At 32.4% G+C, this 25,242-nt stretch overlaps 3 protein-coding genes across 3 annotated transcripts; 1 reads left to right on the forward strand and 2 right to left on the reverse strand.

Annotated features, from left to right (window-relative positions):
• Positions 1-230: 230 nt before the first annotated feature.
• On the reverse strand, positions 231-8,287 carry LOC123708446 (cGMP-dependent 3',5'-cyclic phosphodiesterase-like). The gene is made up of 16 exons (XM_045659156.1): positions 8,039-8,287; positions 7,779-7,895; positions 7,336-7,431; positions 6,571-6,707; positions 6,244-6,349; positions 5,439-5,576; positions 5,095-5,246; positions 4,644-4,869; positions 4,298-4,452; positions 3,837-3,995; positions 3,676-3,764; positions 2,994-3,183; positions 2,504-2,645; positions 1,025-1,170; positions 797-893; positions 231-422 (listed from the first exon to the last, which is right to left on the reverse strand). The coding sequence occupies exons 1-16, from the start codon at positions 8,165-8,167 to the stop codon at positions 306-308; spliced, it is 2,196 nt and encodes a 731-aa protein (XP_045515112.1). The 5' UTR covers positions 8,168-8,287; the 3' UTR covers positions 231-305.
• Positions 8,288-8,373: 86 nt separating this feature from the next.
• On the forward strand, positions 8,374-10,827 carry LOC123708447 (UBX domain-containing protein 1-B). Its single transcript, XM_045659157.1, has 6 exons — positions 8,374-8,546; positions 8,621-9,041; positions 9,242-9,426; positions 9,966-10,136; positions 10,290-10,408; positions 10,637-10,827. Exons 1-6 carry the CDS (start codon positions 8,497-8,499, stop codon positions 10,681-10,683), a joined length of 993 nt encoding a protein of 330 aa, XP_045515113.1. The 5' UTR covers positions 8,374-8,496; the 3' UTR covers positions 10,684-10,827.
• Positions 10,828-11,872: 1,045 nt separating this feature from the next.
• LOC123708448 (ribonuclease Oy) lies at positions 11,873-13,412 on the reverse strand. The gene is made up of 3 exons (XM_045659158.1): positions 13,335-13,412; positions 12,995-13,269; positions 11,873-12,910 (listed from the first exon to the last, which is right to left on the reverse strand). Exons 1-3 carry the CDS (start codon positions 13,370-13,372, stop codon positions 12,438-12,440), a joined length of 786 nt encoding a protein of 261 aa, XP_045515114.1. The 5' UTR covers positions 13,373-13,412; the 3' UTR covers positions 11,873-12,437.
• Positions 13,413-25,242: the final 11,830 nt, after the last annotated feature.

The following is a 25,242-nucleotide window of genomic DNA, read 5'->3' on the forward strand; positions in this document are numbered from 1 at the left end:
TATGTACTACCTTGAGGTTTGATTTACGTAAGACACACAAGGAAACCTCGATTTACTTTTTTTTTTAATGCGCCTGACGTAAAATTTTCGCAATTACGTAACACTCGAATGGAACTGACAATACTGAGCCTGTTAGCGCCTTCTGGTGTGTAAATAAAAATCTCAATCGGCACCTTAAAAAGACATATTTTTCCTTATTGCGATTAACGCGCGATCGTGCGAGACAGAAATATAAATACGTAATGTAATAATTTAATTCCAAACAATAAAATTGAGACAAACAACTATCAAAATAAATATATATATTAATCTTCTTCCTGCTCAGCTTCCAACTTCTGTTTTTCTTTCTCCTTGAGGTTCTGTTCTATCAAGTTGTCTAATTCAGGACTCAGGAGGACTGAGAGGCCAGCTGTTATGGGAACCTTAAAAAAATATTCTTTGATTACATAAACGTAAACGTAAAGTTGAATTTATAATTACTAGTTTGAAAACTTCATCAAATCATGTTTTAAATAATAATTAAAGTCAGTAATTGAATCAATTTATTACAAGTTTTAAAGCACTCACTGTTGCCTTCCAAATCTTATCAGGCTCAAACAATTAGAAACCACAAATTTCATTGTATTAAAGTAAGGTTTACGCTTATTTGTGCTTACTTACGCTTAAATAATTCAATGAAAATCAAACCATTTTGTATAATAAAGCTGGTTTGCTTCTTACTAGATAGTAATGTAAGTAGAAACTCATATCTGAAAAGTGAAACTACTGTTTAGGTTTTAACAGAAAAAGATGTTACCTCTGCAAAAATAGGTATAGCTGCATCCCACCTCTCAATGTGGTTCTCGATAATTTTTAAGCAAGGGCTTGCCTTTGGGATTATTCGGCCAACTATTCTGCACACAAGAATATTCATACAATAAGTGATCGAACAAGGTCAAGGTATTTTGTTACTGAATAAAAAAAATTACAGTGAATTAAATCAATTCATAACTTACCAAGTATCATTTAAGCCGTGACTACTCACTCAAATAAAGGCACACATGTTGTAGTCAAGAACTGAATCTCAAGGTCTGGTATGAAGCACTTCTCCCTGTCCATGATATTCGGAGGCAGATCACCTCTACTCTTCTCTAATTCGCCTTGCTTAAAGAATTCGCTGAGTACTGCCGCCTACGAAACCGCTGCTTTCAGTACATAATCATAATAGTTGCGTAATAGATTGTTTCATAATGACATTGAATGCTCATTTTTGTGCGGCTTTATTGCTTTGGGTTGAGAATTTGTTCAAACAAATATAATGTTGTTGTTATTGTAACGCTATTGGTGAATTTTGACTGTGTGAATGAAACATTCTAACATTAGTTAATATATGTTCAAGCGTAAATGGCCCAGCCATTCTCCGTCACCAGATAAATTTGCAAAGAAACAATATATTAAATTTATAAATTGCCTATTCGATTTAATATTTGTATTACTCAAACTTAAGGAGTTAACTTGGAATTAAACAAAAATAATGACATTTTCAAGGAATAAATAAGGTTTAATTATTATTATTACTTAAACTAGTTTGTTAATACAAATTATTAATTTTCTCTTTAAGTCACGAAATGGCACAAATTTAGCTGATACTAGACTACGTCTACTTGAAATTACGGAATAAAGAAGTCTTAATTATCTTATGAACAGTTGATTGTAATACTTTACAGATCCACGGCTATTAAATGTGTTAATTCGAGATTGAATTAACTCTAATCTTATAACAATAGATAAGAAGTAATTGATTATCAGGAGTGATACTTCAGAAATGGTTAAAAAACGAATGAGTCTGATTTATTTATCACTCAAGTGTGTAAATTTTTACTCGAAAGAGTTTAGTGTCATGCCTTTTCACCATAAGGAACATGGATTATCAAAACCTTAAAAACGAATACTATCTTCATTGGAATGATCTTTATTTATATTTCCGGAATCATCATTACCACCTTCATCGTCATCATCATCACCATCTACTTTTACAATTCCCATTACTGTATACAAAGAGACTATGGGAAAAGTACTAGATGTACACTTATCAATATTTACAATTAAAGGGAGTGAACACCATCCACTCTTTTTAATTGTGCGTGTTCGTGTTTCATCAAGGATTCATTTTAATATTTTGTGAACCAAAAACCAGTGAAAACTTCAGCCAAAGTGTATCAAGATACAGTCATGGATCATTTTGTGAAATTTCTCAACAATACACTTTTTTTAAATATACCATGGACTTTCCAGACGAAATTTCCCTTGAAATAGATTCGTAGCCAAACAGATTAAAGGCCTCGATAAAATCTAAACGTGGCCATTTCGAATAGATTTTTTTTTCTTTCTGAGACTATAATACATATGTAGGTATAAATTTTAATTATATTACATTATTTTAATCAAAATATGTATTATCATTTGTACAATATTTTTTTATGGCTGGATTAATATATGAGAAGGATGAGCAATAAAAACTAACAGCGGTCTTCTTCAAACATCCCCAGTCTTTGAGTTGGTCACTGAGATCGGCTGCGTTCATTAGCAACGACTGCAGAGCTGTGGTATGGCCGCGATTACCCTTTTGGAAGTCATACGATATTGCACGAAATTCGTTGAGATTCCTACAAAATATGCTTAAAATAATCATATGTCGTTACTCTTCGGGGAAGGAGAACCGGCGTGGAGATGCGAACCGCTGTAATTATTATTTGCTGAGCGTCTTTTCATTTATTCACTAAAGTTATTTACTTTTTTTTCTTCATTTCATTAAGTATTACTCTGGAACTAGTGGCTTAACAACATAACCAATTTTAAAAAATAATTATGTATGAGGCTGGCAACGCACTCGCGAGCACTATGACATGGACCAGGTTTAACAAAAGGGTTTATCAATTAATCTAACACACAAGAATAGCTGCAGCCTTCGTGATCAGAGACATATATATACATTGAAGGTTCAAATCGTTTACTTGAAATAGTTAGCCAAATCCGTCGCCAGAACATAATCCCGTAATGTCATTATGGCTCTGTCGTAGTCCCGTCTTGGAAGCGTCTCCAAAATATCGCATCCCTCCGTGTTGAGAACACACATCGCTTGTGCGAGGTGATGTCGCTCCATTACGCTACCTTCGCTCGAGTACAGCGCTGCTAGAGTCGTCTCTGAAATATTTATTTACTTCACGAGCGTATTATTATAAAAGGTAGGTTATAGGTTGTTGAAAAATTATCATGCTTATATTGCTTGCTTCCATGATACCAACAAACTGTGATAAAACTGCATAAAAATATCTTTAATTATTTGAGAGATGCACGGAAACAACCGGGAATCTTAGTCTAGAGGATTTCAAGGGACTTTCTTCCCTTATATATCATCGGAACACATCAAAATTGATTCTTGGGTTTCGAATTCTCTATCCGTGCATACACACTGGGGGTGTTTTCTCATAATAAAACACAGCCGAATTAGGTATTACTTAAGTTTAATGTATTTAATAATTGGTAGAGACTTTTTCCTTTCGTAAATGTTTGCACCTTTTTGCATATATTATTTATTTCATCTTTGGCTATAGTTAAGTGTTTGTATAATTTTTTTTGTTGTATATAACTTATGTTACCTGTAAGCTGTTATGAAATAAATATTCAAATACTTACGGCCCTGAATTTGAAAGCTATTTGTTGTTCCTCGGTGATCCATATCGTGCACCAATCCTGCTATCACGTACATGAGTGCTTGCAAATCACTAAAATGACAAATTTATAAATTATAAATTAAATTCTACCTACGAATGACTACAGAACTATACAAATTTTACCTCAAGTATCCTTGCTGGATAAGTTTGTAATTAGTCAACGCAGCATAGGCCCACTGCGCCACATTAAATGCGTGAAGCCAGCTGTGGTATGGTACATCTCTATAGCCCTTTTTCACGTGAAGTATGAAGCGGGCAAGCTTGTGCTTCTTTATATTAAACCTGTCAATTATTAGATACAAGGAACATTTACATATACAATATATTTAGACTAAGTACAACAAGCAGTGAAGAAATAGGAAATTGATATTAATTTAAGAAAGGAAAAATACATATTTTTGTATGTTTGTATAGCCAAAATAAAGGTACGTGCATAGGCTGCAGAAACTGCATTTAATTTCAATGACCGTATTTTATAAAAAATAACAAAGCATTAGGGATTTTGATGCAGATTTATTCGATGAGGTTTTATATACTGTCCTGTGAAACCTTCAAGTTCGTCTTAAGATAGCTAAGTAACATACTTTTTATCAAAACCCAGATCATCGAACATCTTCAGCACATAGCAAGGTAGCTCCCGTAGAGGCAGCGCACGAATGTTAAAATGGAGACTGTTCAGGTGCGGATGGTTGTGAAAACCAGAGCATTCTAATAGACGGGATACTTCAGAGTCGCCGACCTTTAAGACGTCGCGTTTATTAAAAATAATAATAAAAAAAGATTTCGTACATATTACACGTATCATTGATTTGGTTTACAAAAGTAATGCATTCCACCTCATTATACCGGTTAACTGCGTTTTCAAAAAAACACCAAATAAATCGGAACATTTAAGATTAAGACAATCCAACTATTAGACACGTTTCGTACTTTCATATGGTACATAACCAGCTCGTTAGCTAGTGCATTCCTTATATGCGCCTCTTGAATCTTCTGATAGACCACAGAGTGCATGATGCAGACTCCACAATAAATGCTAAATGCGAGAGCCATTTCCTCGTCCATTGCATCGAAATACGGATCGCCAATTTTATTGATTAATTGCCCAACGCCAATAATACCGGTTTGCTCACGGATTGGGAAACATAGAATGGATCTAGAAAATCATAAAGCATTTTAAACTTTTTACCGTCACAATGAAAACTAAGTCGATTAACGAATAGTTTAACTGATTCGATTTGTATAATAATTGCTATAGCAACATTAAACAAAATAATTTTTGCTTCAGATTTTAAACAGGCGTTAAAAGTTAACAATATCACGTGCAATTGAGTTACAGATTCCATTGCTGCAAAGTTTAAGCTACCAAAATCATACATACTTGCATTCGACTCCCGAGTTACAATCTATTTCAGAATAATACGCAGGGTGGTTTTTAGCGACTTTGCAGTTTATCAAAGTGCCTGTACTTATCACTTGACCAGTTATGCCAACGTCCATTGGAAAACGGCGCTCAGACATTTCTTTATCATCCTGGTAAGAAAATTCTTTAAATATTTTCTGCACACTACTAATATATGAATTTATTCTACGCGTTTCAGCCGTTGAAACGTCTATTTAAATGTATAAAATAAGGTAGGTAACCTTACGTTACACTTGGGATAGTCACGAAGTCGACCTGTTAGCGGATGTAGCGCAAAACCCGTTAATAAATTCAAAACTTACGGAATTCGTAGTTCCTGTAAATCTCTTCACTAGCTCCATTCGCTCAACGTCAACCAACAGTACACAACAATGCTCTGCTTTCGTCAACTGTTTCGCTTGATCCATTGCTATTTGGAGTAATGTTTCCAACGAAGCCACCTCGAATATAAATTAATATATTATTAGATAGATACATACGTAAAAAATACATGACAACAAGCCGAACATCGGAGATTTTCACGCAACTTATACTCCCCAACAATCAGGCTTTGGAAGGCGTCTCGAAAATACGATATATATGCACAGTGATTGATGAAAAGGATGACCATAGCATCTTAATCCGTTGTTAAATATTGAACAAGCGCTGAAAGCCTTTTCGAAACTGCAAATATGTACTGTTAAAACACCTAAATTGAACTTTGAGCGCGCATTGCGCGAAGTCTACTCTGTGCTGCTCGTAGAATCTTGGACGCTGACAGCTAAAAAACAGGAAGCGTTTCTGGGTTTTTAGACGTATGCCTAAAATATATTGGAAATACCGCATATAAAATATAACCATGCTGGACCGTATCCAGAAGAACAAAGAACAGCTTATGCACCAAAACCATAATGATCGCTAACCGTCAAAAGGAGATGGGACTATAAGAAGTTACGTAAATAATTATATACGTCACGTTTATGTTTAATGCATAGATGCTCTAAATACTAGAATATATTTACGCGGACTTTATTTAAAACTCAGAAAAAACATATTTCATTAGAAAAGTAATCATATATTTTTAAAAGGTGGTTTGTATTTTTAGTAGGAATCAGCATGCAAACTTACTTGTGTAAACAATCGTCTAGCGACCCGCAGTAACTGCTGGCATTTTTGCTTCAAAGTGCATTCATATTCAAGAGCTATGGCCTTTTTTAGTACTGGCCACACGAACCTAATAATAGAAACTTTAAAATCAGACTGAGATCATTTGATCCATGAATATCAAATGATTTATGGGTTTTTATTGTAGTGAAGCATCAAAAATTGTCACTGTTATTAAAATTTTGGTATAGGACCAAAACATTACGGTGTCAAAGAGCTGCCTATTTGTGAATACTCTATAGCGTATACAATTGTATAATATCTATAAAGACATTTTTTTTAAGTACTTACAAAAAACACTCGTGTATCAGAATGGTAACGTGCTCTTCCAAAATCTTTGGCGCAATCACGCAAACGATGACCGAGAATGTTTTGTCTGCTACGGGAAACATAATCACGCGTTTTTTAATATTGTCTTTCGTGACATACTGAAAAGCGAGAATACGTAAAATTATTGATTACTTTAGGAATATATGCGTCAAGATATTAACAAGTGTTCGATGTGCCTTGCACGAACACGAATTATCTGCATAATTCACCCAATGTGTGGGTGTAAAATTTATGAAGATGTTGACATTTTCCACCTTACCAAAGAGGGAAATATTTCCTCGGAGGACTTTATTTAGGAGTAGTAAAAATGTCTATTTTCTTTAAAGTATTATGTTGTAGTTAATTTAAGGTTTAATTTCAGTTTTTATTTTTTTATCTATTCATGTACCTACTAAATTGACTTATCTTTACGGTTTTGTATATTTTACTAGGATTACTTATAAATAAATAAAGACACGATGCGGAAGCCTTTCATATTCTTTTAAAGTTTAGGCGATAGTAACGTTTTACTTTCATTTTAATTTTCAACAGATAGTATCTAGTTGTTGAAAAACTGAATCTTATTGATATTCTAGTACCTTCTAAATACAACAGGTAAACGACGCGTTTGCTCCTAACAAACCTAGCGTTCATGACTGACAAACGTAACTGTTCCTAAAACCATTAAAAACTTGAATAAAAATAAAACTACTAATTAATAACAGAACTGAGTGTTAATTTACTTACTGGTGAAACGATTGTTTGAAAATCAGCTCCAAAGTTCGTTAGAATATCGTTTTGTTCGACCACTGATTTCAATACATCCGCCATTTTTGTGGTCATCTACAAATTCATTGCATGCAATTTCTTTGTGATATTAATATTATGTTCTAACGAAATTATGTTACTATTTATACTAATATTTCAAGACGTAACGATATCTAACAACCTTTAAAATGACTAAACCAAAAAGTTATGATTTCAAGGGAAAACAGTCATCACTCATAAGAATTTTGTCCTAATTAAAATTAAAACGCTACCTACGTTTTTAATATATTTTTATTCATAAACATATTATATCGAATTGTTCAAATCTTTTCTCCCCGGTTAAAATCATAGAACAATGCACTAAAATGTTATCACCTTGTGGCAAACCGACCGAGTAAATTAGGCCGTTTACATGTACTTACACATATCTTATTTTTTCTAGCTAAAGCAATAGTATCCACAGCATCAAGTGAGGCCTCCATACCAGCGTTGTGAACCACCACTTGCAGAACTGCATCGGCCTCGCATTCATCGCGTAACTGATAATTGATAATGACTTACGCAGAATGATTTTCAAACGGTTTTTTTTAAGGGACGAAAACGGACATATATACAATTATACTTTACTTATGCTACAATACTTTTCAATAATGGAAAAATGCTATTTAAATAAAACACTAACGTAGGTATTTATTTTTACTTCCAGTTGCGCAGCACCATCATCGGTAAGACTCATAACTAAATCCAAAATCTTTCCAGGGTCGCTGTTTTGTATACTTTTTCGCCTGCTATGCCGTTTTTGCGATGCCATCTTTATAGATTTACAAAAAAAACAATAACACGGTAGTAGTGTTAGCAACGGAATTTAAAATGTATTGTCATCACTCATAATTAATATGAATAGTAATATTTATAGAAGTAGTAGGGGCGTGTCATATCTCTGACCTTTTTAAGGGTAGTTGACACTTGTCAGTCATAACTCGTATTCACATAATATGACAAACCACTAGTTGACACTGCTTTTGACACTTGGCTGTTACGAGAAAGATATTTTGAGGGATGAAAAGTGATAATTACTTTAACTTTTAAAATTATTAAGTATTATATATATACTAAATAGTAAAGATTACTTTTTCGACAATGGCTGAAATACAAACTCTAATGGAAATGGGGTTCCCCAAGGAAAAAGCGTAAGTTAGTTTGATATGTATTGTTTTCAGAAAATGTTAGGTTATTTAATTGGTTGTTGTATGTTTGTTTATAGTGAAAAGGCGCTGGCCGTTACAAATTACAAAGGAGTGGAACCGGCTATGGAATGGCTTTTAGCTCATGCGGAGGAGATGGATGCCGGTCCTGGGCATACAGTGGGTGGTGCGGCGGCATCTGCTGAAATTACAATTCCTACCCCTTCCACCGCTGCCGAAACTGTTCCTGCCAGTTCTTCCGAGACGACTTCAACTGCTGATGCTGAAGTTGAAGCAAAGTCTTTCAAATGCGAAGATTGTGGAAAGTTATTCAAAAATCAAGATGAAATGGAGTTTCATGCAGCTAAAACGAATCATAGCAATTTCTCTGAATCTACGGAAGAAAAAAAGCCATTGACTGAAGAGGAAAAAAAAGCTCAATTAGCACTATTAGAAGACAGAATGAAGCAAAAGCGAAAAGAAAGAGAGGAGAGAGAAAAGGTAAGATCCTTAATATAGAATTTAATATTTTTTATTTAGCGCCTTTTGAATAATATAAATTTGATTAAATACATATTCTGAAACTCCCAAATAGAATATGTCTTCTGTATAAAGTGCACATGATGCAAAATTGTACTTCTTACTATAAATGTACTAAGCGTATTTTATTTTAGCTATAATATAATTTTACAAATTTACAGGCTGAAGCTTTAGAACGAGAAAGGTTAAGAATTAAATCTGGAAAAGATCTTCAAGAAGCTAAATTAAGGCTTCAAGAGCAAGAGATGCAAAAGTTGGTAGAACAGAGGAGGCGAGAAAAAATGGAGGACCAGAAGGCCAGAGAAAGAGTCAGAGCACAAATAGAAGCTGATAAGCAAGCAAGGAAGTCAGTATTGTTGTAACAAGATTTTAGGAAAATATTTTCAAAACACAAATAAAAAAATAGTAAATAATATACTTGTATTTGCAAATTTAGGATTTATGTTTACTCTTATAATCAATTTAAACATTAAAGCTGTATGAACAAATGATAACTTGGCATTAATCTTAATATGAACCATTTTGTAGGACTGTGTAGTTGTTAAGAGATATTTGTCCTTAAAATTTTAAACAAAGAGTTAATATAACAGTTGGAAATAAGGTGATACGGAAAGAATAGTTTCAAAAATTAGTTGCCTTGTTTAAACTTGAATTAATTATTATGTTTGATTTTTACTTATTTAAAAATGTATATTTGTCATTTTCAATTTAAAGGTATATTACATACATCATCTAAGCCAAATCCTTACCTATCTAAGCATTATCACTTTCATCTATGTCTTTAAAGCATCTATTTTATTAAACACAAAATGTGAAACTCCACCTTATAATAGACAGTTACAAGAAGACCTATCAAACTACATTAAATGACATAAAAAATTGCAGGCTAGCTGCATCTGGACAAACAGCACCTGCGCCAGTGCCAGCTCCTCCACAAGTTATTCCTACTCTAGGCCCCAAGGTGGCCTATGAGCAGGCCAGGATACAGCTGCGACTACCTGATGGCCAGTCTCTGTCACAAACATTTGGGGCCAAGGAACAGTTGGCTGCTGTTAGGTGAGATATATAAGCAGGTCTCTTAAACCAATCAATTATTTTCTAACAGAATTCAACATGCCATAATAAAATATATTACATGCATAATAGATGAATTATAGTTGCACACTTGCATTTTATATTGTTTGCTACATACTGCTTTATTTATTGCAGGGTGTTTTTACAAATGAATAAACCAGAATATTCAGAAGAGGATCACTTTAAATTCATGACCACATTCCCAAAGAAGATATTTACTTCAGATGACTATGAAAAACCATTGGATTTATTAGGTATACATTTATTTACTTAATTTCCATAATTTTGTTTACCTAGTTATAATAATTGCCATACAATTACACAATACTTAAAACACAGTTCAAATGTATTATTATTTTAAGGGAATAATATATAAAAAATAATTTATTTAAAAAGTATAAATGATTTATTGAAAGGTTTAATATTGATAAGCCATTGAAGCTTAAGTGTTTTAGATTTTTTAATGTGTTTGTTCTTTTCAGGTTTGGTGCCATCAGCGGTCATAATAGTATCTAAAGGTCAGAACTAAATTCCACATGGAAAGTGTTTATGGTGGTCATATTTATTTGTACAAACTATTCATATTAAAATATGTATTGGTGTTACATGATTATTAAAAAAATTATGGGAACGAAAATGTTACTCACATTTCTGAAATAAAATCTCAAATTATCGTTTTGTTTATTGAATTATAATAATTATGCTAGATATGCAACAGTTCTCCACAAAATGTAAGAAAAACGGTAAACTTGAGGTCAGGATATAATGTATGTTTCAGCATATGTAATCATTTATTATGGACAGTATAGTTGCCAAATTAATATACATTATCTTGGACTAACATTTTTATTTATAATATTTTTAATCACTAGATCAATCATTAAACAAATAAACTTCTGTAAATTAAATGTTTATTATTCTTCTATAAAAAATAAAAATAAGCAAATAGGTAATCAAATAGTTTTCATCACAGTTTCTTGTTTTGCAAGAATCTATATTATGATGAAATTTTCAACCTTTATAAATAAAATGTGGAGGCAACGCACTTTGATCCTGTGCACCACCTTACTGACAAACTAATGGACCAAGTTCTCAGAAAATATGAGTGATAAGCTAAAAGAAGGATATTATATGTATCATATAGAGACTTTGACCTATATCTTAAGTAAACATAGGTTATATTCTTAGTAAATAAGATTTGTTTTTAATATTTACCACAAGTGGTGCATCATTTTTAAAGAACCAATTTTTTTCATGAATGTGGGCAAACAACTTGGTACTTAGAAATAAGTTTTATAGCTGCTCATGGACTCACGCTAGATAACAAGAAGTAACTGAAATTAATATTGTACAATAAAGTTATTACATGTGTAAAAGGTTAACTAAAAATATGTTATAAGATTTATCTCTATAGACAAGATGCTTTAAGTTTGAGGCACAGGGTAGTATAAACACCACTATCCTAACAGTAATGACAATGGTAATAATTTAAATGTTTATTGTATGTTTGGCCCCATCTGGCATTTGAACCCGAGGCTTCACAATAGAAAAGTCAGTAATACTTACTACTGTACATACAGAAGTACCATACACAACTCAGAATTTAAATCTATCAATATAAAACACTCATCAGTAGTGTAAGATATCAACCATTAATAGGAAAGTTTTTTAAGCTTTGAACTTCAAAGCTAGTTGGTATGAAATAAATAGTAAACACATACATTTAACTTTTTATTTATGCGCTAAATTCAAGCATAAGAAATGACAAGTTCTCTCTTTGTTCACTTTTAATCTAAGTTTTAGCCTATAATTATTTTGTCCCTCAAGCAGTATTCATAAACCATATATTCTATTGCATAATTTGTCACATCAGGTTTGTAAAACTGAAACAGCTTTCATATTTATACTATTACTATAAGATTATTCTAATACAATTAGGTAAATAATTAAAAACATTTAAGTACAAAGGAACCAAATTTCAATTTCATAGAGGAAATATTCATTAAGATAATTTTACAATATAAAAAGATGTCTATATAGATATTGTACAGTACAGTAGATATTAAAATTCATTGACATAGAGAAACTTTGTAACATTAAATAATAATAACAATTTATTTTAAATATTGTACACAATGATACATAACATAAATCTTAACAAATAATGTGAAAAATGAGGCAAATCTTTACAAAAAAATTACATAATATAAACAAAATTTAACTAGATCATTTTGTAAAACTCTTAATATTATGCTATCCAAAACAATGTTAATTAAGTTTAAATTACAGGGTAAACCATTGAAGCCATGTAACCAACTTATATAGTTGGATATATAAACTGTTTTCCTTATAGTGAGGATAAATTATGTTTTTATTTCCATCACAATTGGTTATGATAGAATCAGTACCAATGTCTCTACGAGCCAAAACTCCATCGCAATCACATAACTTTAATTCTTTGGTGAAGCATATACGAATTTCTGACATATAACTTTCTCCATCCATTTTTCTGCATTCAATAGCTGGATCAATATTAAGGGTTTTCTTAACAGCATTGTTTATATCTGTTATATGGTAATCATCAGTGTTGGAAGGTATTATACTAGCGCCACTTAAAATACTAGCCATAGAGTATTTTTCCAACCAATCAAGGCCTATGGAAAAATACTTCAATTCAGAATTTAATGGTTCCATTTGGGCTGCACAGGTACCATGTTTGGTCCATTCATGAGCCCAGAGTGCATAGTTTGAAGTTCCTATAACACGTAATTCAATTGAAAATTTTAACAAATTCGATATAATGAAGTAATAATACAATTATGTATATTAATTATACATACCATTAAAAATGTTAGTCCATTCTTCCAGTAGTTTATCCTCAATCGGTCTAATCTTTTCAGGGTCAAATAACCAAGTTCTATTACAGTTGGCAGGACCAATTGTTCCCAGTTTTGTTGGCCATATGCCATGAACAGACCAGGCATCATTTTTATGTGGCATTGTACATTTATGTCGAGGGTTCATCTTTTTCCATTCTTTACAAACCGTAGCGGGCCAACTTTGCGTAAATATTAATAAATCGAAATCATGGTTTATTTGATGTGTAAACTGTAAACTAATAACAGTTTGTTAGCAAGAAATTTAAAAAATTAAATTATTTCATATTCAATAACCACTTACCAATTAAATAAAGTAGCAATTATTACAAAGAAATTCATTATTTGTAAATTAAATTCATTTATAATTAATATACAAATTCATTAAGGTGTAAATTGAAAAATGTAAAAATATGTAAATAATAAAATTTAATCTATTGTCATGTTATCTTCGTATTAGAAACTTGACAATTGACGACTGTTATTCGGCCAAGTCACAGTCATTCATTAGAGATGTAAATTGTCTGCTCTAATGTCGCTCATTGCTTCCAGAGATACAAATTACAAAGCTACTCGCCAAACGTATTCTTGCGAGAAAGCAATTTGTTCTTAATATTGATTGCCACACTAATAACAATTATGTTTAATACTTATACATATATTAACTGACTTTGATTTAATGCAATAAAAGATTATGTTTGGTGGATTCGTAGCCATAACTTAGTTTTCTTTTATCTTCTGTGACCTTACCAATTTTTTTAATATTAAAATATTTTAAGTAACAGCCTATTTCTGTTATTTGTAAACGGTGGTACCTAAGAGCGTACAAAATAAAAGAAATGAGAATATATATTTTTTAATACAGTTGCTCAAAAATGGCGTATTGCAGGGACGTAAAGCGTTCGAGATGTGGCCTATTACACACTCGAGCTTTCTTTTTACCCTTTCCGCAATCTTGCGTTCTCTTTCCCAATTGTCAGGATAATGTCTATTAAAAAGAAAAACCAACCACGAAGTTTTTGCTGAAAAAAATTCATACAAATATTTCTAAAATAAATCTACTAATTTGTTACATCTTGTTCCGACTTTTTGGAACTCTTAGCAATGACAGGCTTTCCACACTCGTAATGAAATATACTATTGGCTCAAATCTACAGGTTTAAACCACATATGAGAAAAGCCTGGACCTACGGCGATCCACCGAGTCCACCACCAGTAACATTGGCAATTGGGTTACTAGGGCCCTTTAAAACCTAACTAAAAAATAAATTAATACGCTCTGCAAGCTTTTTGCTATTTTGCTAATACATATATAAAAAAATTGTGTTAGGACCTCAGGCCCATATATTACATGGATATAAATGTATACAGCAGATAATTTATGTTTGTCCGTGAAAGGCGATTATGGACTATGTTATGGCATTCAATACATCGTACTTATATTTGCGCATGTGCGGCCAAGCGAGCCTCCTCCAGTACCCTGACCTAGCCCAAATCGAATACATAATTTGAGGCTTTCCTTATGAAAGCTAGTTTAAGTAAAGTTGTTTGCTGAAACGTCCATTCGTAAACGTCGATTACTGGATAATTATACGTTCTTTTTAAAATAAAACATATATACTTAGGTATCACTTTAGATTGAAAACTTCAACCTCACTTGTGGTCAACATATAAAAAGTTTCTCGAAACGCAGTGAAAAATATAATGAGTAATAGTCATTTATTTTAGTTATTCTTATAGTATTATGTCTTATGGTATTTTTCTGGGGAGTAATGCAGCTGATATTAAGTTGATATTATTAGTACAGAAGCGAGACATTGGAGCGATTTGTAGGTTATCCTCACGAAAGGCAATCATTGTTTGAAATAACTTTTGCACTAATTGCACATTTTAACTTTTGCAAGTCTTCACATCTATGAAAACACATATGTGTGTGGAATAATAAATATTCTCCTAAAAGCATAGCTTCTATAACTATAAGACTCGTATTGAAGACAAAATATTTGCGCCAACTATGGTTGGCAGCATAAAACGAGTAATTCTTTCCAAGGCAATTGCATTCGTTTTTTTAAATAAAATCCCTAGTGTGAATAAATAAATTTGAACAACATGACAAAATAAACCTGCTTGCTTTAGCAAAAAAATCATTTATAACGTAAATGATTTTTTAAAATTATGTAGTACTTGGATATGACATGCTCCAGGTCATCAATATATATATTATATTTATATTGTTTGATGTAAAATTGTTGGAGTCGGCGATCGTGTAACATTAACTAATCTAAGGTGGATCACCAAATCGTGATCCGTGGATTATAAATTAGTTTTGATTTATCTGACCAACTTCCCAGTTCAAGGAATGAACTCACTTGTGTTTGCTTGTGGTGGCGTCCATGCGTCGGGTTATCACTCTCCCTACAATATGCGTCGTACTCGTGAATGGGAGATACTTGTGGCGACTGGTAACAAATTATAATACATATTGTAAGTCGCAGGATTTCTATATAAATTACCTTAGTTTTTCATATGAATTCTCAAAAAAATCCAATAAAGCAAGAAGCACTTTGGCGAATATAAGTACTGAAAACCGAGCTTTTTATCGGCGTCTCTCTTTAGAAAGCACTTTCTGATGTAGAAGCAACTAAAAATTTACTATTCAAAAGTGCTTAAAGTATTCCTCTCTTAAAATTAATTTATTTTGCATCGCTTAATGATTAATGACCGGGATTGTAATTATAATTTGTTGTACTCGAGTAATATGCCATTTGTTAAGTTTTTCTTTTCTCCCGTTTCCATATAACCTCATTTAGTTTTTCTAAGGCCTCGCGTGGATGCTCTTCTAAATGCTCGCGTGTATCACGTAACTGATAACCGTCCTTTTGCTTAAGATCCAAACCATTAGTTTTTTTTAGCTGATTAATAAAGTAACTACAGAAAATGAGAAATTTAAAGAATTAATTTAAACGATAAAAGATGCAAATAAGAAAGAATGTTAAAAAACTTTGGTAATAAGCTATGTGTTGTCAGCCATGTTTTGCCTTTGTACTTAAGTCTATTTAAACCAACTTTATAGGGATTTATAAAGCATAGTGATGCCCTGAGATCTCTTAAGTGTACTAATCATTTTACAGATATACCAGTTAGGTTTAAATACCACGAATTCACGCATCACATTATTAGATTAACAATAGTTTATCACCACAACTTTAAAACTTTTGAATAACTTATGCCTGGTCGGTGTGTTAGATAATATTATGTGGTTATTAATTATCTATTAAATATTTCGTTAATTAATAAATGTCAATTAGTTACTAAGCTCGATTTATCGCTCTTATATTTGCAAAAGATAGGGCTTAAGTTATACCGAAGATAAATCGTTATTAATTACGTGCTAGGGCTCCGGGCACCTTGCGGAGTCACCGACACCGGCCGTCAACCCCGACCTTGCAAATCGTGACCCCACAGATAATGCCAATTGTATTAAGGACACTGGAATTCACAGTTCTATAATTTATTCAAATACGCGTTTCCACAGAATTAGATAGTAATTAGGTTTATTCTTTATGATTATACTTATCAATTAATGTAGGAGTTAGGACATGAACGTAAAGGCGATTACGGAGAACAATAATTTTAGTTTTTTACATGCCACCAACATATGAGTGCAGATTTTAATACAATGTAAAATTATTATAATTCCAATATACCAAGGTGGTCGTTTGACCACTAGGATAAGGATAATTAATAAAATTATCTAAAGTATTTAAAAATAAATCAGTAGCGCTACAATCTTTTTAGGTCTGACCCACAGATTTCTGTATATTTTTCATGATCATTGGTCAAACTAATAGGCAAGTAAGTGATCAGCCTCCTGTGACTGATACACGCCGTCGACTTTTGGGTCTAAGGCAAGCCTTACAATGTTTTCCTTCACCGTTCGAGCGAATTCTAATTCCGGCTGTAGAAAGAAAGTCCATCGGTGCCCAGCCCAGGACCGGACCTATGAACGTGAAGCCTGAAGCCACTAGGCCAACACTGCTATTAAAGAAAAGCCATCTTAAGAATGTACATTAATTTATAACTTTAATTAGTATTATTTAACATAATTTCCAAATCAAATATCAAAACTATTATAGAATTAAAAACACTGATCACAATTTATCTTTTTGTATAGGCATGGATACGGTATTAAAAAAACGATTACGTTTGTGAAAATAATGTACAATACATTTACACTTGTCTATTTTCAATAGTTTCAGAACATCTTCGCCGTTTTTCGATCACTAGTACAAAGTACAGCTTATATGAATTTTTGCATACCCAAACACAATACAACAGCAACAAACTAGTACTTTGCTATGGTTTCACCCAAATTGACCACGTATTTATCCCCGGCGGACATTGATCTCAATATCGTTATGAATTCAAGAAAAAGCTACAATCGCGCGTGCTGTTCCGGGCGGTATTTGAACGTAAAAAAACGCGCGATTGGCGCTCCGTGACGCGTTTTTCTCATTAATTAACTGACTGCGCACGCGATGAGATCGATGATTCTTCGACCGTAACGAGGATTTATTGGATCGCTTCTGTATCTTCCGGCACTTGACAATGGGCAGACCAGAAAATAGGCTCCCCGAATGTCATTGATAATTTCGTAAATGTTTGAACCTTTTTGTATATATTATGTATTCCATATTTAGCTATATCTTTAGTATAATTGTTTTTTATTTTATATAATTTATGTTAGATGTAGGATTGATGTATTATAATGTACAATAGTTTATAAAGCTATGTTCTATATATGGGTATACCTTACCAAATCACATGAGGACACGTTATTTTTAGTATACGAAATATCAATAACGGTTTCATTTCTGTGTCTTCTGTTTCATTTAGGTTTAATGCTGTGTGTCCAAACTCATTTTCCATGTCCAACACAATTTTGATACATTTTATTGACTTTATTTATAAAAATTGTTGCAATATTAATAAATAAAAAACCTGTTTTACGCAATAATTGGCAAACAATACGTCTGTCACAATAACCCAAGTTGTTTGCATACTTCTGTAATATTTCGACAAATACAACTTTGAAGTACTTTATAATTTTATATAAATAACACTTTTATTTATATAAAATCAAAATATAGGAAAACGTATTTTTGTGCTAATCAAGAATGATTCTATAATCTATATTCAAATCATTGATGTCAATTTCTACGAGCTGCCCTATTTTTCTGTCAGTTTCTATGGTAGTCTATGACTGGTATAGAAAAATCTTTGGACATATTATATATTCACTAAATATTTTTCTTTGAATGCTTTAATATTAAAATAACGGAACATGCACCCCGTGACGTCAGTAGGAGCGAACGGAAATGACTCACGCGTCACAATCCTGACATGACGAGTCACGAAGAATGTTATTGCAAGCGAATGTTTGAATTTTATTGCCTGTATTCCATGTTGCTCATCTTTGTAAGTTAGAGTTTAACTTTGCTTTTGGAATTTATTTTATGTTCGTGAGATATATTTTTAAATAAGATATATTGGATGGTTCTTAAGGTTTAATTATCATAACAGTAGATATTTGTAGCCATTATATTATAGCTATATAATATCTATATATATAAACAAAACTCGAAGACAAACTATTTCAAGTATGTTTAAAATTTATTTCTTGAACTCTAAGGAAGGTTTTTATAAATAAGAAAATTTGGAGATATATACAAAAACATTTGTTTAGATCTTAGGTTCTTATTCCAGAAAAGCTATCAATTTGTATGGAGTAGCATAGCAAAAAGTTCCGCATGTTGGTATGCAGCTACTAAAAAGGTATGCTAAGTAGAAATCATATTAGGCGAAACGAAGTTCGTGGGAGCAGTCAGTTTTAAATAACGAATCATGTTCCCACAAGGCTGTACCACTGAGCTTACCACGCAATTGATAGCGATTTCGATCCAGATTTCAATAGTTACAGTTCGTACGTCTTAATTCCAAGTATACAATTTTTTTTAATATTAAGGAGTGCACCATTTATATTCATACCTTTTATTATTATTTGTATAAATTGCATCAAAGTTTAAAGGATGTCGTAATGGTAGCATCTCCAAACATTAAAATGAGTGAAAAATGTTCTTCTCGTCCCTTCTTCAGCCATGATTTGAGAAATGGCACTAAATGTGTTTAGAAGAATTTAGAAGCATTATCTTTTTATTGACGCTAGTAATTGTGTTACTTAGATATTTTTTAACCATTCTTCACAGATACATCATAGGACATTATGATCTAGCCTAACTTAAGACTAATAAATAATTTAAATCTAATCTAATTTACTAAAAAGGATATTAACATAAGAAGCGTGTCCAATAACACTACTCACAGTCTCTATGAGAGACACGTTGTTCTTATGTTCTATTTTTTCACTTACCACTGTTATTTTTTTATTCGTCTTTCTTGTTTGCATAATAAGAACATAGATAATAGGTGCCTTTGTCCAGTTAATGAAGTGTAAAAAGAAATGGATTTCTTATGAAAAACATAAGGTACAAGCACTCAAGCAATGAGTTTATTGGACCATGACGTAATTGGCTCAAACCTTTGTTCCTTTTTCAAAGTCTGGAATTTTAATAATAAAAAACTTATCACTGAGTGGCGAACTATGTTGGAATTCTATTGTAAGTTCCTTAAGAAAATATACTTTTACCAAGTTAAACGCTTATAGGCGCGTAACGTAACGTAAAACACGGTTTTGTAAGTTACAGTTAAACGCTTAAATGTCTCATGTTCACGTTACAAATAACATATCATAGTACTTTTCAAAAACTTTTGTGCTTGAAGTTTTTGTAAATGGCTTATAGGAACCATTTGCAATAAAGGATATGAATAATTTGGAAACATAACAGCATTTTTATTAAGTGTAATTGACACCGCCGCCCAGACACAATGCCGAAGGCTCGCGAGTGCGTTGCCGTTATTTACGACATTTCTAACAAGAAACCTGGATGTTATTTGTCAAGTGTGACAACCATAACTTAAAACATAAAATTATTTTACAATAACGACTAACTTTAATCGGCAATAAGAGTTTTTTTAACCGCATTCAAGAACAGCACAATTCGACGCGTGTATGTTTTAGGTTCATATTCCTTATGGTCTATGGGCGAACCTATTTATATCTTCATTCAATGGATTAATTAACATTATTGACTGTGACGCTGATATAGACGGTCGATTGTTTCAAAGAAGTCCTTGCTCTGTGTACAAGGCGCCAGCGACCCGTCCTGTGGGACATGTGGGGTCATTCTTTAATTTTGCCTTGAGCTAGAGCCTACCGTGTTATTAAGAAGTTATTTACAATAATAATCATGAACACTCTTTAATTATTATTAGATTTATTTTTATTTCCACCTTTATAATCATGCACTTCTTGGAATTCGTCACAACTTCTCATATCTTTTCTTCATGTAGGTAACGCATTAGTGATTGCAAGAAAAAGACCGCCTGGACCGCCAAGAAAGCACATCGTAATATTTTTTTTAAATTGTACTTTGTTTATTTATATCTTTTCTATTCGCTTGCGATAGACTGAATGAATACAATAATATAAATATTCTTCAACAAAATAGACTACGTGTTACAGATTTCACACAGCTTAATGTAGACACAGATTATGTCAACCTGTCTCAAGAGCTTATCACAAGCTCCGAAACATGAATAATAATCTATATCCTTCAACCGGACGGTCATCCGGTCACATCAGTCGATACAATTTGCATAAAATAGACGTAATAGATATCTTCGAAAATTTGCATTAAAAACATTTCCGCAACCCAATTTCCTAATTAACGAGGATTTTTATAAGTAGCCAATAAATACCAAATTCAACATATAAAGTTTAATTAAGTTGACAATCAAGTAGCTTTTCCTTACATATAAGCTACAGTATATAAATTGTATTAAAGCAAAACATACGTTTTTAAATATATTATTGTAACCGAACAAACAAATACTTCTAGAAATTGTGGGAACTCTATGCCAAGGTACGGCAGAACACTGATAAAAAGTCCTGGACAATACCTAGAAATTATTTATTTATTTTAAGCCTTAAATTATTTCCCGATCCACTAATATCTGGTTATCCTATGTGTTAGTAAATATTTGTAACAGTTAGTATGTATCAGGAACCCTCTCCGGTAAGGGCCTCCTCCAAGGCTTGCCATCTTTCTCTATCTCGAGCTATTTGCATCCATTGAGGTTGATTTTTTTGATGTCATCATCCCACGGAGCGTAAGGTCTGCCTCTGTACCGTTTGCCTGGTACCTACAAATAAGGATACAAAAGTTATAGTTAGGATACAAGATTACAGCATAACTTATATTATCACTGAGAGTTGTTAAATAAGTTGTATAATGTTAGATTAATAAATATCTAAAGTGAGCTTAAATGAAACATGATTCATGTTTTATTGACTAACGAAATTTAATGACCCTTAACGGATGATTTATATAAGGATAGTAACGTTTTATAATCACCCATTCCGGCTATGGTAGAAATATTAAATTAATTCATATTAATTTTATCACAAAAAAGTAATTGGTAGCTCAATAACGAAATTTTAAATTGTTTTAATCCTACTATAAATTCTCGTTCCAGTTGTCACATTGATGTCCGCCACGTAGAGATCATGAACTCCTTGATTCATATGTTTGATAAGCAAAAACGAGATTGCTACATTTCTAGAATACACCCTAAAAATGATCTCTTCCATTCGGCATGCGCTAAGATATTGCGTTGCAGTGTAGTTTTATTGATTATTTCCTCACCCACATTAAATTTCAGTGTACGGAGGAAATTGTTATTACAAAAGATAGAGCTAAAACAAATTAAATCGACTTAAATCATTTGAAAATAATAATAATAATGATACAATATATATGTATTAAACAAAAAAATGGGAGTCCGAACCCTATTTCTCAAAAGTTACCGAAGCAATTGGGAATACACTTAATTAACTTGATATGACGTTTAGAATTATATATTAGTACTTTTAAATCATGATATTGAAATGTTATTCGATTTTTCCTATATCACTTATATATAAATCAACCTGGTTTGATACCTTTTTAAATCGGTACTTCTACGGTCCACGGTCTAGTGGCTCCAGCGTCCAACTCTCACCCCTGAGGGCGTAGATTCGATCCCCGGCTGTGCACCAATAGGAATGGATAAAAAATATCTATGTGCGCATTTAACATTAGCTCGAACGGGGAAGGAAAACATCGTGAGGAAACCGGCTTGCCTTAGACCCAAAAAGTCGACGGCGTGCGTAATCACAGAAGGCTAATCTAAAACCTACTTGCCTATTCCATTAACAAATGATCATGAAATAGAAACATAAATCTAGACCTAAAAAAGGTTGTAGCGCCATTCCATTGATTATTATTTTTCCTTTTTAATATCATGTATTAATTGTATGAAATCTTGAATGTTTTAAATACAATAAAGGAAATAGTTTCGCTGTGTTAAAGCCAAGAATAATCTTGTATAAGCGAGGAAAGGATTGATAATATTCATTTAAGATTAATTAACCATTATCACAAAAAATATTCACTTTTTAGGTAAAGATCTAATCTATATTATTAATAAAGGTAACATACACTTACTTAATTACTTACAGTACTAAAATTCACGTTTTAAATGGCAACACGCCGACAAATTCAGCACACGTCCATAAGAGAATGGTCTATTATCCTGAACCACATCAAAGTGCCGGTAGTCATTCTTATTAGCAGTCAACTAGTGATTTAGACTAGATTCGTTGAACGGATAGACTTATTGGGCGGACCTCATTCGTTATAGAAACTAGATAGAGACGAATTCGGAATGAAGGCATATCTGGCATTCAGTCGTTACTGTGTATATTTTTTTATTGATGATTAGATGATTAGAATTATACTTTATATTCAGGTAAATAAAAAATAAGGTAGGTAGGTAACTTCTTTTAGGTCTGGTCCTCAGATTTCTCATGTCAGATGTTTCATGATCATTTGAAAATCTAATAGGCAAGTACCTAATCAGCCTCCTGTGTCTGATACACACACTTTTTGGCCAAGCTGGTTTTATCACGATGTTCTCATTCTACGTACGAGCGAGTGTTAAATGCGCACAGACAAAGAAAGTCTATTGGTGCATAGCCACGGATCGCTGGGCTTCGACCTCAGAGATGAGAGTCATTCGTTGAAGCCAATAGGCCAACACTGTTCTTCTATTCAGATAAATAAGAAACAGAAAAGACTAACTGTAAGTTGTTATGTTTGATTTTTATTTTGTCCACTTATTATGATTACACATAATGTAATAAGCGTCGCACAAATAATTTTTTATTTTATTGTACGGTCCACAGGCCTGATCTCAACAGTTATTCAAACAATCAGGGGACATGTTGTCTATATTCCTTAGGTTTTGTAAAGCATTTCTTTGTAGCTTCTAGATGTGGTATCCTTTTAGGTAACTGGGGGTTCTTGGTTAGGTACCTTATATTTTGTATGTATGACGTGAAAGGATGTTTGGTTAGGTTAGGTTAACTAAACATTTGCTATATAGTATACTCTTTTTGGATGTGCGTAATACCTGTAGAGTATAGGTTAGCACAATCCATACCTGTCAGATATTTGTTTTCGTTATATATAGTCAATTAGCTTACAAGCCAATTTCTACACGTTTAAAAGACAATTTCAAAAATCAAAGTTGCTCTATTTTTTAGTAATTGCTGTAATATCGTCGTGCGCAAATGCTATTTTGGTCTAGGCTGGTTATCAGACTCAACTCCAATCTTGCTGAAGTAGGTTACACGCGCTGACTTGACGTCATCAGGCGACAGCGGTAGGGTGAAAATTATTTGCATTGAATCTGGGACATTAATCTAGATCATTGATTGAGAATTATTTATTAATGACAGCTCTAAATCATAATTTATATGTTGCAAGTAGATCCGATGAATGAATATTTTTCTATACCATTATGCTGGAGAATCTTTAGTCGAAGAATAGCTTCAACATACCATAATTCAAAAAAGACAGCATACTACTATGTAAGTGTTAGCCGTAAATCTGTTTAGTAATATTTTATTTCTAAATAGGCAAGTAGGTGTTCGGCCTTATATGCCTGCCTGGTTCCCTTAAGATGCTCACCTTCACCGTACGAACGAGTGTTTATAACGAAAAGCCATTGATGTCCGGTCAATCCACTTGACCAACATGATTCATATTTCTATTAAATATTGTATAACTTGGTTCTTATCTGTTCATGAGTAATGGTGTACCTAATGCAGAACTCAATCGCTCCAATTTAAGACACAATGCTCATTGTGAGCCTTCATTGTTTTCAATACATTTCATTATTTTGGCAAAGGATGATGTGTCCTGACGTCCTTAGGAGTTAAATAAAACAATACATTAAAAAAATAAGATTTAATATCTATTTACATATATCTTTGGTAGTCATAAACATAAATCAAAATATCCATTATTTATATCGGCAACAATAAACACTTACAAACAGATATGACAACTAACAGTTAACGAATAAAATGGTCCCTATATACAAAATGTAGCTAGTAGGTGTTGAGTTGAAAACTTTTCCATATAAACGACAGACAAGTATATGACTAGAAACAATTTCTTTAAGTAGAGTATATACGACAATAGAATCTCTGTGGTTAAGACAAAAAACAATCAGCTACTACGAGTAACGTACGACGTAAATTATACATTCAATGTCAATTGTCACCGCTAAAATTTATTGTCTACTGCCGACACACATCAATAATAAAATAAAGCACTTAATCTTATAAAATCTACAATAATAATTCTATACACAGAATAACAATTATTAAGGGTAATATAAATTCAGTGTAAGTAATATTTATTACATTTTTATTTTTTTAGCTTTACTCTTTTTATCTAATCCACACTAACCCCAAAAATAATTCTCCAATGTTTTGTCCTTGTTGCTTTAGTGACAATTTGCAAATAAAACCAAAACATTAATTATAAAATCACATGTTATTTGTAAAGATTTATTTATTATATAATATTCAAAATAAATATCTTAAATAATAGTTACATAGCATTTATTTATAATGATTAGATTAGAACTAAGTTGGTCAACCCTCAGTACTGGTTCGGTAAGATGAAGTTTTTGTAGAAGAA

This window comes from Pieris brassicae, chromosome 4, assembly GCF_905147105.1.
Source record: "Pieris brassicae chromosome 4, ilPieBrab1.1, whole genome shotgun sequence".
NCBI classification, from domain to species: Eukaryota; Metazoa; Arthropoda; class Insecta; order Lepidoptera; family Pieridae; genus Pieris; species Pieris brassicae.